Raw genomic sequence first — 13469 nt, 5'->3', positions numbered from 1 at the left:
GTTTACCTCGATTACGATTAAAGAGCGATTATTTAAATCAAAGAAGGTTATTGGTTCTAAACGTCCATTAGTATGTGTTTTCTGTGAGTCGCCCGGCCCTAGCATACACATACAGAGACAGACAGACAAGACAGGCACACTCAAACACACATGTACACACAAACACACACACACATTGACCTGTACCAGTTTGACCGGTGAATGTGACCGATGCAGTGATGTTTGTGACATCCAGGGTCACGTGTTTTACGAGGACACAAGTCGATGTACAACTCACCACCATTGTAAAACCATCAGGTGGCATTGTGTAGGCCTACAGTACATTCACATTATATTCTGTTCCCTCTGTTTTATGACTCATAACTTCTGCTCACATCATCACATCACATGTGCTCTAGTCCAGTGGTTCCCAAACTGGGGGTCAGGAGCCCCGGGGGGGTCCCCAGATTATTTGGTGGGGTCCCCGGATGTTTAGCTTAATGTGCATTGTTTTCTCACTCATCAGTAGGGATGGGCAATATTATCGATTTTGCGATATATCGCAATATTTTATTTCGCGATACTGTATCGATACAACTAACTTGAAATACATTTGAAATATTTGCTGCCATTTGTCCCAAATTAGTTTTATACAAAGTGAGTGAAAAACATGTACATAGTGCTGTCATTTGTTTCAAAAGTTTATCCCAAGCTAACCTTTCATATGTGGGTGTAGAACTATTTCTGACATAAAATGCACAATTCTTATGGTTTTGTAAGATTTGTTTTAAGTTTGTAAGTTGTTGTAAGTTTTCTCTAAGTTGCAATGTAACACAGAGCTGTTTACAATTTTGTTTAATTCCCATTTAATTGTACCCACATTGTTTTGTTTGTATTGTTCCACTTTTGCTTTGGCAATGTAAACATCCGTCAGACAGATAGACAGACAGACAGAGAGACAGAGAGACAGAGTGAGTCAGTCAGTCAGAGAGAGTGAGACAGACAGACAGACAGACAGACAGACAGACAGACAGACAGAGAGAGTGAGACAGACAGACAGAGAGAGTGAGACAGACAGACAGACAGACAGAGAGAGTGAGATAGACAGACAGACAGACAAGACAGAGAGTCAGTCAGTCCGTCAGACAGACAGACAGACAGAGTGAGACAGACAGACAGACAGACAGACAGAGAGAGTGAGACAGACAGACAGACAGACAGACAGACAGACAGACAGACAGAGAGAGTGAGACAGACAGACAGACAGACAGACAGACAGACAGAGTGAGACAGACAGACAGACAGACAGAGAGAGTGAGACAGACAGACAGAGAGAGTGAGACAGACAGACAGACAGACAGAGAGAGAGAGTGAGACAGACAGACAGACAGACAGACAGAGTGAGACAGACAGACAGACAGACAGACAGAGAGAGTGAGACAGACAGACAGACAGACAGACAGACAGACAGACAGACAGACAGACAGACAGACAAACAGAGAGAGTGAGATAGACAGACAGACAGACAAGACAGAGAGTCAGTCAGTCCGTCAGACAGACAGACAGACAGACAGAGTGAGACAGAGTGAGTCAGTCAGTCAGAGAGAGTGAGACAGACAGACAGACAGGCAGACAGACAGAGAGTGAGACAGACAGCCAAGACAGAGTCAGTCAGTCAGTCAGTCTGTCAGACAGACAGACAGTCAGTCAGTCAGTCAGACAGACAGACAGACAGAGTGTGAGACAGACAAACACAGAGAGAGAGAGAGAGAGAGTGAGACAGTCAGACAGACAGAGTGAGACACACAGAGAGAGAGAGAGAGAGAGAGAGAGAGAGAGAGAGAGAGAGAGAGAGAGAGACCTCCACACAGAGTGGTAGCAGCAGCAGTGGTGGTCCAGCTAGCACCAGATGTAGTAGCTAACACATTAACAGCAGTACCAGTAGCATCACCACTGTCTGTCTATAAACCACACACACACACACACACACACACACACACACACACACACACACACACACACACACACACACACACACACACACACACACACACACAGCAACACAGATAGCATGCTAACGGCTAGCAGCAGCCTGTCAACAAAGCTGTAGCAAATAAAAGCTTTGCGTCAACAAAACGTTAAAACACCGCAGCATTGGCTTTAGAATACTCCTAAAAAGTATGAAGTATCGCGAGAGTCCCCCCCAAAAAAGAGCGGATCTACAAGCTCCGACAGAGAGAGAGAGTGAGAGAAAGAGAGCTTGTAGATCCGCTCTTTTTTGAGGGACTCTCGCGAGATTGGTAAAAAAAGGAGTATGTACTATACAGTGTTTTTTTAAAGCTTATCAAAGAATAACAAACCTTTCTTGTTGTGGGTTTTATTCGTCTTCTTCTGGGCCATGGCTGCCAGCTCCGGTTATATGGATCCTAAACTATGGATTCATGTATTAATAAATATATATCGGGTGATCAGGAGCATCAGAGACAGATCTATCTGTATCTGTGGTGATGAGAGACACTTCAGTTCATCGACCCTCTGCTGCAGCGGAGCGGACCGGGGGTTGCCAGGTTGAGGGGGTTGCCAGGTTGCGAGAAGAATAAGTAAAACCAGAGGTCTACAAAAGCAAGCCCAAATGTGTTTATTTTTTTCTGCACCTATACAGGGTAAAAAATAAAAGAAATTTGCATTGATGGCATTATTTCTTTTTGGGGGAGCTTCTGATGTTGTATTGTTGTTTTGATATCTTTCATCAGGTTGTTTTAGTGTGTTTTTCTTTTGTTGAGGACCGAATGGAAATAAGCCAAATAAAATCGATCAATCAGTCAATAGGCAATATGTAATTCTTACAAAAATTTATAAATATTGTCTTTGTTTTTGTTTTTACTGATTAAATAAGCTATATAAAACAGAAAAACTATTGCAGAATAATCAAAGTAAGAAGGGTAGGCAATGTCATATTTGTACGTACATGCATGCATGGCTCATGACTGAAATAAACATCTAACAAAAACAAGCCCAAAAAGAAGCGACCAGTTTTACCTTTTGATTTGAACCCTAAAATACATATCGACTATTTGAAAATACGGCAGTAATATCTACAAGCTTGTGAGCTTGTCTATCTGCCATTTTCCAAAAACATCTTTAAAAGAAGAAAGGGGGATAATGTGTAATATTTGTGAGACATTTTAACAACACAGATATTGTATGGGGGTGGGGGGGGGGGGTCACTGGCACAACTTTAGAACAAACAAGACCCCCCAAAAAAGTGACCAGTGGTATAAAATTAAGTAGCCTACATTTACTCAAGTACTGTCTGACTTAAGTAACATGTTGAAGTATTTTAACTTGACTGGAGTAATTCCAAATTTCAATACCTTTACTTCTACTCCACTACATCTCAGATCCAAGTATTGTAGGCTACTTTTACTCCTCTACATTTATTTAAAAACTTTAGTTAGTTACTTTTATTTTTATTATTATTACAAAACATACGTAACCACTTCAGCCCTATATACTCTGGCTATTTGAAAATAGCAGATCTACAAGCTCACAATACATTAAAAAAACTGGCAAACACCAATATTATACTTTTTTATTATACTATACAGAAAAACAAGCCCAAACTCGCTTTTAATAAGCAGACTTGGCAACACTGGTGGACACCCAGGGGGCGGAACCTTACGTTACGTTAAGTTACGTACGTGGGGTGGGCGTGTCTTTACATCGGGTGGTCGTCAGCAAAAAAATAGGGGCGAAAAAAAGATTGCAGATCTACAAGCTCGCCGTTGTGAGCTTGTAGATCTGCTTTCTTTTTTTTGCTGAAGTTGTTGAATGACTAAACCAGATTACAAGTTTAGAAATGTTAAAAACTGACACCAAAAACGAATAAAAACCAACACTAAAACTAAGCCCATTTCATAAAATAAAATAAAACACCAAACCGACTTTAGAAACTAATTAAAAACGAACTGAAATTGATAGACTATGAATGAATGGAGCCCATGGTAGCAATAATATTGCTACCATGGGCCATAACAGTTATATTATAACTGTTTAAAGAGATCTAGCGCCCTCTGTTGTTTCTGTTCAACAATGACACTCTTAAAGGAATATTTCACTTTTAAACATGTTTGGGGTCATTCTAACGCAGAGGGGGTGATGCAACTTTGATGATGGAGAGGGCCACTTTATTTCCACACTCACTCCAGAGGGCCACATTGCATATACTGTCGGGCAGAAACCTCTCATCTCCGTATTTTTTATGTAATTAATGCGTCATTCCATTCTATGTCACACAAAAGTAGTAAAAATAGCCGATCTACAAGCTCAAAACGCATCGCAGTGCGATGCGTTTTGAGCTTGTAGATCTGCAATTTTTGCTATTTTTTAAATTGGAATCTTAATTTTTTAATTCATTTCAAATGCATTTAGTTATACTTATGTTAACTTTTTGAACTTAAATACAAATACATTGGCCATAAAAAAGACAATAACATTTTAATACTAGCCATCAAGCTGCTAATATAGACTGAAGTAATTAAAGTGGGTCATGTTTGCATGTTTGGAATTGTAACAGCTGAAATCAATAATATAATATCAGTATTCCGATATTAACCTGCGGGACGCATTAAGTGAAGGTGGCATGTGGGCCCGGGCACCAGTTGCCCATGTATGTTCTAACGTCTACTCAGGCTTTTGTGAGCACCCAGACAGTTTTTAAGTTGCTTGATTCAGTATTTAGATATTAGATATCAATTTGATCAGACACGCCCCCTACCTATACAAACCCATTGTAACTTCAAACTCCCATTTTAACCATGTTAGACTCATTGGTGACTGATATTGTCCTTCTAATACGTGAGGGGACCGTGTTTTTTCAATTACTTTTTTCATTTATTTAGATTTTTTGCGGGGGGAAATGACAATCCACTCCATGGAAGTTGAACTTATGTGAGTGAATCCACACCATCAGTCCGGCCAATGCCAGGCTAGGTTAGGTGAGACGTTGCAGCAGGTGTAAAGTATACATGATGTGCAGGATGCGTCATTATCACACCCTTCAATTTATTGTTTTGATTGATTGATTGACATTTTTATTAGGCAAAAGAATGTAAAACAACACAGTTACATTTATAATGCTTTTGTCTAAAAGGTCCGGCCAAAAAAGTCCTTGCGGGCTTGTTTCCGTTGGGGTCCTTGAATTTTGTTGTTTAGGCCCAAAATGACTAGATATAGGTTTTTTTTGCAATTTGTAGCATTCTTAGAAATATTAGGCCGAAATTGTCAAATGTTCAAGCATGTTCCAATCATGTAGCCTATACATACATGACTTAAAACCCTCCTGCAGTGTTTGCTACATGCATACATATACAATTTATCAGAATTAACTATGAATTAGGCCTAATGCCCATTGTTCAAATACACATGTGATGTCATACAACACAAACAGTGGAACATATAGGGCCTACATTATGGAATAAACATCAGCATTTCACAGTCACTTGAAACTGATGCACTTATAATGCAATAACCTCCATTCTCTTGGTTACAATGAAATCAAAGCATTTGAATATTGATACCTTCAGACTGTCTGGCAACAGCATTTACCACGTGCACAAACAGCGTTACAAAACAGGACATCAAAGGGCACATTTCACACACAAATGAACGGCATTTAACTAGGAAACACAGGACTTACATTTGCATGAACGCACACAAACTTCAAATGACTTCGAGCACAACTTCTTAAAGAGGTGGCGCCATGGTTTTGCACTTTTTCTGTTTTTCATGTGTCTATGAGGTTGATAGAACTTCATTAAGCCCCCTGGTGGTGTTTTTATGGTGTTTTATGTCTTCTCTGACTATTTTGAGTGTCTACCTGGAGGCTGAAACCTTGAGGGTCAAACGTGCCAATAGAGAAACAGCGCTTTAGTGACATAGTAAAAACATACCCTCCCCCTCATTATCATAACACAACAGGTGTGGGCATGAGGAGGAGGAGGGACTAGGACAGGTGGGTGGTGCTAAGGTGGTGGAGGAGGTGCTAAGGTGAGAACCAGGTATACTTAATGAACTGGAGGCGTGTCCACATAAAAACATAATTTTAACAATTTCTGTACACTTTTTTGAAAAGAATCTTCCTCCTATACCATAATACCTGATGATTATGTTTTAGGGGGGGGGGGGGGAATCACTGAAAATCACGGCACCCCGTCTTTAACATGATGAACAGGACACACTTCTGACTGACATGAACCGTCTGAGCAACCTTCTTTATATGAACTGGACACACTTCTGTTCTGACTGATGCAGGAGGATAAAGGGAAAAGTCTCGTTCTCTAAATTACCCGCAGGTGCGTTCATTAATTATCTGCAGGTGCGTGCACACAGGGTTAAGGTTCACGATGGCCCGTGCACACGCTTAATGAGCACACACACTTAACTCTCTCACTGGCAGCCTTTTGTACAGTCATGTTAAGTCATTGTCAGTATCATGGTCAGTATCATGGTCAGTATCAGTGGTCATGGTCAGTGTGTGTGTGTGTGTGTGTGTGTGTGTGTGTGTGTGTGTGTGTGTGTGTGTGTGTGTGTGTGTGTGTGTGTGTGTGTGTGTGTGTGTGTGTGTGTGTCTGTGTGTGCGTGCGTGCGTGTGTGTGTCTGTTTTTTCCATCTCCTGGATGAGCATAATAGTCTTTCACATTAATGTCCTATAGCGTTCATTGTTGACCGGGAACACTAAGGGTGTAACAAAGTTGAATAAACGACTGACAATTCAGTGAAAATGGTCATCATCACAATTTGTATATGTTCCCATGCCTAGTGGGGAGGAAATCACAAGGTTTTGAGCCAAACGATTGAAAAACACAATATTTATGATTCAGGAAAGAGGATCAGCCCCCACATGAATCTCAGATGTCGGGGCCCAAATTAATTACCGTTAAGGTGCAAATGCGTGCCCGCAAGAGAAAAAAATTACCTCATGGGTCATGGAAACAAGTCATAAATTAGAGACAGATGAGCAGTGGTGTAAAGTAACTAGCCTAAGTATGTTTACTTGTACTTGAGTACATTTTGAACACCAGACTTTTAACTCCCAAGTATTTCTACATTGTGGTGTTCATACTTTTATACTTCAGTAAAAAAGTCAATAGTCACACTATTGCCAACTGCCTGAAATTCAAACGAGGGACACCCGGCCGGCGGTCTCTTATCTCTGAGAAAAACAAGGGACGCCCAGAAAAAGATCAAATCTCATACAGTTTATATATATCATATAAACCACTTGAAAACCCAGCATCCAGATTGTGGGGGGAAAACCTTTAGCCAACAATAGCAGATATACAAACTCAAAACAACGTTTCGTGATGATACGACCAGGCCTGGCTTATCCAACGGGCTGCTGAAGCACAGGGCACCAAACGACGTGGGGAAAGTGAAAGAAGACAGAACTATCGTCGGAAAGCGCCAAAATATTGAAGCAGCGGCTGCTAAAGGAGCGCTAAAACATTGAAATGCGCCGGTGAAGCGTCATTTTTTTCCGTGATGCAGTCCCCCGGGGGGGGCACGAAACCGGGTCCAAGCACCGGGCACCACGAAGGCTTAAGCCGGCCCTGGATACGACGCGTTGAGAGCTTGTAGATCAGCTATTTATAGGTTAAAGTGGTTCAATTGATTTTGATACTATATAGCGCATAGTGCCACAGATAGAAACCCCATAAATTGTTCCCATAGAGATCTCCGAAAAATATTTATATACATTATTTTAAGCCTGGAACCGAGCCATCCAGGCTGCAGGGGGAATCACATTTGATTCTGTGTCAAAAAATATTTGAATATTTATTATTATATAGCGAACTATATTTAATAAATACCCTTTTTTGCGGTTTTCAAATAATAATAATTTGGACACAGAATCAAATGTTTTATGGTGATGATTCACCAGGAGCCTGGATGGCTTGGCTGAAAATATTGTGTATCAATATTTTTCGGAAATCTCTATGAAAATGAATGGGGTTTCTATCTGTGGAATGATAATCGTTGTCGCTTCCTCTGCTGTTGTGGCTGTGGGTGTCACTCACTTTGGAGAAGTAGTCAGTGTTATGGCTGGTGTGTGTGACCCAAGCGCACAGCAAAGAGGAGACGTACGGTTGGTGAAGCCCAAAGGGCATATTTATTCAGAGTTCCAAGGGAATTAAGCAGAGGGGAGAATAGGAGTTTGAGTGGGGTGTGGGCTCCGCTGGCGGCCACAACGCAGAGAAGAGGAGAAGCTGAGTCAGTGAAAATAACCACAACAGGAGAACAACAGAGGGCTGGAGCTGCAATTGTGTGAAGTTGAGCAGCTTGGCAAAATAGCTATGTAAAACTACATAGTAAAGTTGCACTACAAACTTAGATAAACTAGTGTAGGCTGGCCTATTACTTTATCATACGAGTAGACAGGTTAAGCTCTGGCAAAGAATGACGTGCAGACTGGGCTTTTGCAGAGGCAGCAGTTAATTGCTAATCTCTCAAGAACAGATTCTGCTCTGCGTTGGAATCTGTCGTGAAGGTTCTTCATAACGTGTACACACTGGGCTACAAGTGGGCGTGCCTTCAGATCAGGAAGCAGGCCGCGCTTTACCCAATCAAATGTAGTGGGCGGGATTTACGTGTCCACCGATCATTCCCCACTCAAAACCAACCAAAACTAATTTAACAATAGCTAAAAGATATTCACATTTTAACTTGCTCTTTTATCATAGAAACAAGTGGGCTTATAACCAAAACGATCCATGTTCTCTGGGAGAAGTGGTGTTAGTGTTCCGTGTAGACATATTGTTAGTGGGAATGAAAACATAGTCGCACCACCGGAAGTGAAACACTGAAGGCAGACCAAAACCCCGGTTTCCTTGCGCACAGGTGCTACGTCGTCATTGTCCCAGAGCCAAGTGAGATAGTACAAACAGCAGAGGGCGCTGTTTTTCCTTCTCATTTGGTTCTGGGTTCCCAGATTGGTTAATTGTAGACAAGGGACAGGTTGGGTAGAGGGCATGAGAGCGCTTGAGGAAAAAGGTTTGATTTTGGACACGTGAAACACGGGATACACACGCATGGAGGCACGGAACTTGAGACGTACCGCTGCCGGACTCAGGACGCGGTCAATCTTGAAGGGGCCGATATACCGTGGAGCCAGCTTCCTGGAGGATAACTGGAGCGGTAGATCAGGCGCCTTGGCACGGGAGCAGGTGGCGCAGGCAGCAGCAAACTCCCGGATGTCACTTCTCATAGACGGCCACCAAAAACTTCCAGCTCAGGTAAGAGAGGGTGTGGTGGAACACAGAATGGCACGCTTGGAAGTCTGTACTGACTCTTTAACATCTGCTTGTTTGTCCATTAGGTTGGAGCTGCACTCTGCTTGTGGGGATTACCTGGCTGGCTACTTATACCTGGCTGTGACGCAGACCTGGGCAACTGGCGGCCCGCGGGCCGTATACGGCCCTTTGGTTGACTCTGAACGGCCCGTGTAAGGTTATTTGGAAATGTCAAAATAAACATATTTTCTCATATTACCTCATGCATGGACTAAAGCTGCATTGCTTTTATTTTGAAGTTTCAAGACGTGCGCATGATTGGATCGTTGTCACACACACACACACACACACCCAGCAGTGGCCAGGTGACAGACTGCACACAGCGGGGGAAACGTGTGTTGTTTACTGTACTGATCAAGGCCGGGTCACAAGACGACCTTACGGGGGCAAAAATGTCCGCTTGTGGTAAAAAAAGAAAGGTAGATACCAAATGCAGGGTGATCAACACAAACTGGACTGCTAAGTATTTATTCACTGAAGTCGGAGGTAAAGCCGTGTGTTTAATTTGCGGGGAGCATATCGCCGTGTTTAAGGACTACAATTTGAGTCGCCATTACGAGACCAAACCTAAACACGCGGAGAAATGCAAAAACTTGACTGATGCTGAAAGGGCAAAGACATCGGAAGCTTTGCTAACTGGTCTGCAAAAGCAGCAAGGCCTTTTCACCAAGCTTCATGCTGCCAGGGATGCAGCAACCAAGACCAGCTTCGTGATATCCCACAAAATCGCCAAAAACAGTAAGCCATTCTCAGAGGGGGAGTTTGTCAAAGAGTGCTTGGTGGAGTCTGCAGCACTAATATGCCCTGAAAAAAAAGAAGCGTTTGAACAAGTCCCGCTGTCCAGGCGAACGGTGACGAGAAGGATTGAGGACATAGCAGGGAATCTGGAGTCTACGCTGCAACGTGAAGTGGGAAGTTTTGACTTTTTCTCCTTGGCTTTGGACGAGAGCTGTGATGTCCGCGACACTGCCCAGTTACTCGTATTTGTCCTTGGGATAACGTCGGACTTCAAGATTACGGAGGAGCTGGCAGCAATGCAGTCGATGAAAGGGACAACGACAGGGAGTGATCTCTTCACAGAGGTAAATGTGTGCATGGACACGCTGGGTCTGAAATGGGACAGACTGGCAGGTGTCACATCTGACGGTTGCCTAAGTCTCACAGGGAAAAATGTCGGACTTTTGAAACGTATGCAAGATAAAGTGACAGAAATTGATGCAGATCAGAAATTGGTTTTTTCTGCATTGTATTATCCACCAACATGTGTTGTGCAAGTCAGTGCTAAAACTTAACCATGTTATTGATGTTGTTACTAAAATGGTAAATTACATCAGGGCACGGGGGTTGAATCATAGACAGTTTGTCGCGCTTTTGGAGGAGCATGAGACTGAGCATCGTGACATTGGCTACCACACAGCAGTCAGGTGGCTCAGCCTGGGCAAAGTGCTAAAAAGAGTGTGGGACCTGAAAGCAGAGATTCAAGAGTTTTGTGAGAAGTAAGGCAAACACTTCCCAGAGCTCTCAGATAAGGAATGGATGGCAGATTTTGCATTTGCTGTTGATGTGACTGCACTGATGAATGAATTGAACACCAAACTGCAAGGCAAGAGCCTTTTTGTTCATGAAATGTACAGCCTGGTGAAGGCTTTCATGAGAAAGATGCTGTTTCTTTCAAGCCAACTGGAGAGCAAGACTCTCACTCACATGTAAACCCTGAAAGAAGTCGCACCATCAGCCAATCATCTCCGCAGGCACTCATCCATGTTGAAAGCATTGCATGGTGAGTTTTCAAGGCGATTTGAAGATCTCAGAACAATCGAGGATGAAATGCACATGATTTCCTCTCCCTTCACCTCCAGTGTGGATAATGCACCCAGTGATGTTCAGCTTGAACTCATTGACCTGCAGTCTGATGCAGTACTAGCAGAGCACTTTAAGTCAGTATCTCTGCTGGCTTTCTACTCTTCTCTCAAAGAGGAGAACTTTCCAAACATGAGGAGACATGCTCAGAAGATGTTGGTTCTCTTTGGCTCTACCTACATTTGTGAACAAACATTTTCAATGATGAAGTTTAATAAATCCAGGTACAGATCCTCTCTCACTGATGATCATCTGTCTGCTGTGCTTCGCATCACCACCTCAGACATTCAACCTGACTTTGATGCACTTGTTAAAGCCCAGCAGAGACTAGATTTCTCTCACTGAACAAGAAAAAATAACTTTAAAATATGATGTATCTTTCTTGCTTAATGTTTGGAGCACAAAGACAATATTGAATATTGTGATGTCTTAAGAATTCTAAGAATCTGCAACTTTCCAACAGTATGTATAATATTAAACTTTAAAAGTAGGTGTGTGAGAATAGGTGTGTGGAAGGGGAAGTTAAACTCAGTCATCAAAATGGAACCTAATGGTTGGTCTATTGATCTACAAATAATGATCCCCAAAAACAGATCTACAACCTAACAACACTTCACCATGCAAACACTGTGTCATACATGCAGTGTGTAGATTGATGTTGTAACAGACATACCTGCGATGTGTAGTTTGATGTTGTGTGTGTAACAGACATACCTGCAGTGTGTAGATCCATATCAAAATCAATGTCCAGCAGTTTGTTTTGTTTCTCCAGCAGAGTTTCTAGTGTCTCTATCTCTCTCTGGAAGAGGTTGCACATGAACTCTGCAGCCGCACTGAGGCGCTCCAACACAAACACTCTGACAAGCTTCACACAACAAACATCAGCACCACGCTGCTGTTTGTCCAAAACACACAATATCTCCTCTCGCACCGACGTCATGTGTTCATTTATCTTCAGCCGTACAGACTCCATTTGACACGTTTTTACCTCCTTTATGACACGTTTTTCACCAAGACCACAACACGCACTTACTTTCGGGTCAACGTGTTTCACACATGCGCATTGAAGGATCCAGGCACCGTTGCCTTCTTAGTGCCTTTCGCCCCCCTGGTAGAAGAGGTGTGTAAGTGAAGATAGAGCCTCCTGTAGCTGTGGAAAGACAGTCTGTCCTCCCTCACTGTGAGTCCTGAGAGTTTAACTGTGGTGTGTCCTGGAGTCTGAGCAGGAGGACAGAGTGGAGATTTGGAGTGAAAACACCACCTTTTATCTTGAAGAGGAGAAACACCTCCTCCCACCTCCTCACATTCTTCCAGTTCACTGCAGTCAGGGTCCATTTCAATGTGAAAGGCTCATAACAAAAGACAGTGCAATGATGGGCCATCACCAGAGAAACATTTACATAGATGCCAGTTCTTCCAATGTGTTTTGTTCATCAACATATTGACTGTTTTTTCTTTGCCAAAGAAAGCAAACCCAGACACAAAAACATTTCACTGACTTCTTTACACTTGTAAACCTGTGATGACACAAAAAAAAAAAGTGGAAAAAAGTTCATTTAGAAGTTTAGCTATTGATATTTTATGGAATTGTCCATTCAGATAACAAAATGTTACTTCTCTGTGAAAACAAGTGTGTTTGTTGGACATTACAATGATACGCCATCATGCCACCCTTTTTCGTTTTTGAAAATGCACGGAATTCAGGGTTTTATCACTGCACACAGAGCGCTGAGAGTGGGGAGTTTTTACTAATATAATGAATGACCTTGTTTCAGTACTTTTTACATGTGAATGAGTATCATTCTTGAACTAGGTGTAGTTCGAGGTGTAGTTCCAGACTCTATACAGCATTCGGAGATTGTGGAACAGTTGTCTGGCTACGTGAGACTACTTGAGTTGAGCACAGTCCATAATGCTGTTCTGCTGTTGTTACATGAAACACTTCAATGTCGTGTATCAGCAGGTCAGACATTGAAGGATACAAATACAGATACAGACATTGAAGGATACAGATATTTGATCAGCCACACAGGCTGATCAAATATTAAAGGTGTTTTATTACTATTAATCAACCTGTCAACACCACAACAATGTTTGAGGCTGCCATGTTGTGCAAGCAGAGCTTTGAAAAGGTCAGTCCCTTGTCAGTGTTTTACCTGATGAAAGACCATGGAGAAGTTAAAGCCATGCAACTGGCAAAGCTATCATAATGTTAAAGTTCATTTCAGTTAACTGTTGGATGGGCATCTTACAAATAAAATACTTAAGGTTCATTTGGTT

General features: G+C 42.3%; 1 protein-coding gene across 1 annotated transcript in view; it reads right to left on the bottom strand.

The window, feature by feature from the left end:
• Positions 1 to 2518, bottom strand: part of unm_hu7910 (un-named hu7910) — a 53558-nt gene extending 51040 nt beyond the window's left edge. Inside the window, exon 1 of the mRNA XM_080417286.1 lies at positions 2340 to 2518. Coding sequence (XP_080273412.1) covers positions 2340 to 2379 — 40 coding nt within the window. The 5' untranslated portion in view covers positions 2380 to 2518. The remainder of the gene's footprint in view (positions 1 to 2339) is intronic.
• Between the last annotated feature and the right edge of the window lie 10951 nt (positions 2519 to 13469).

This window comes from Gymnoscopelus braueri (genome assembly GCF_963280865.1).
Source record: "Gymnoscopelus braueri genome assembly, chromosome: 21".
NCBI classification, from domain to species: Eukaryota; Metazoa; Chordata; class Actinopteri; order Myctophiformes; family Myctophidae; genus Gymnoscopelus; species Gymnoscopelus braueri.
Note: the sequence above shows the minus strand (reverse complement) of the source record. Positions and strands in the feature narration are given on the sequence as shown.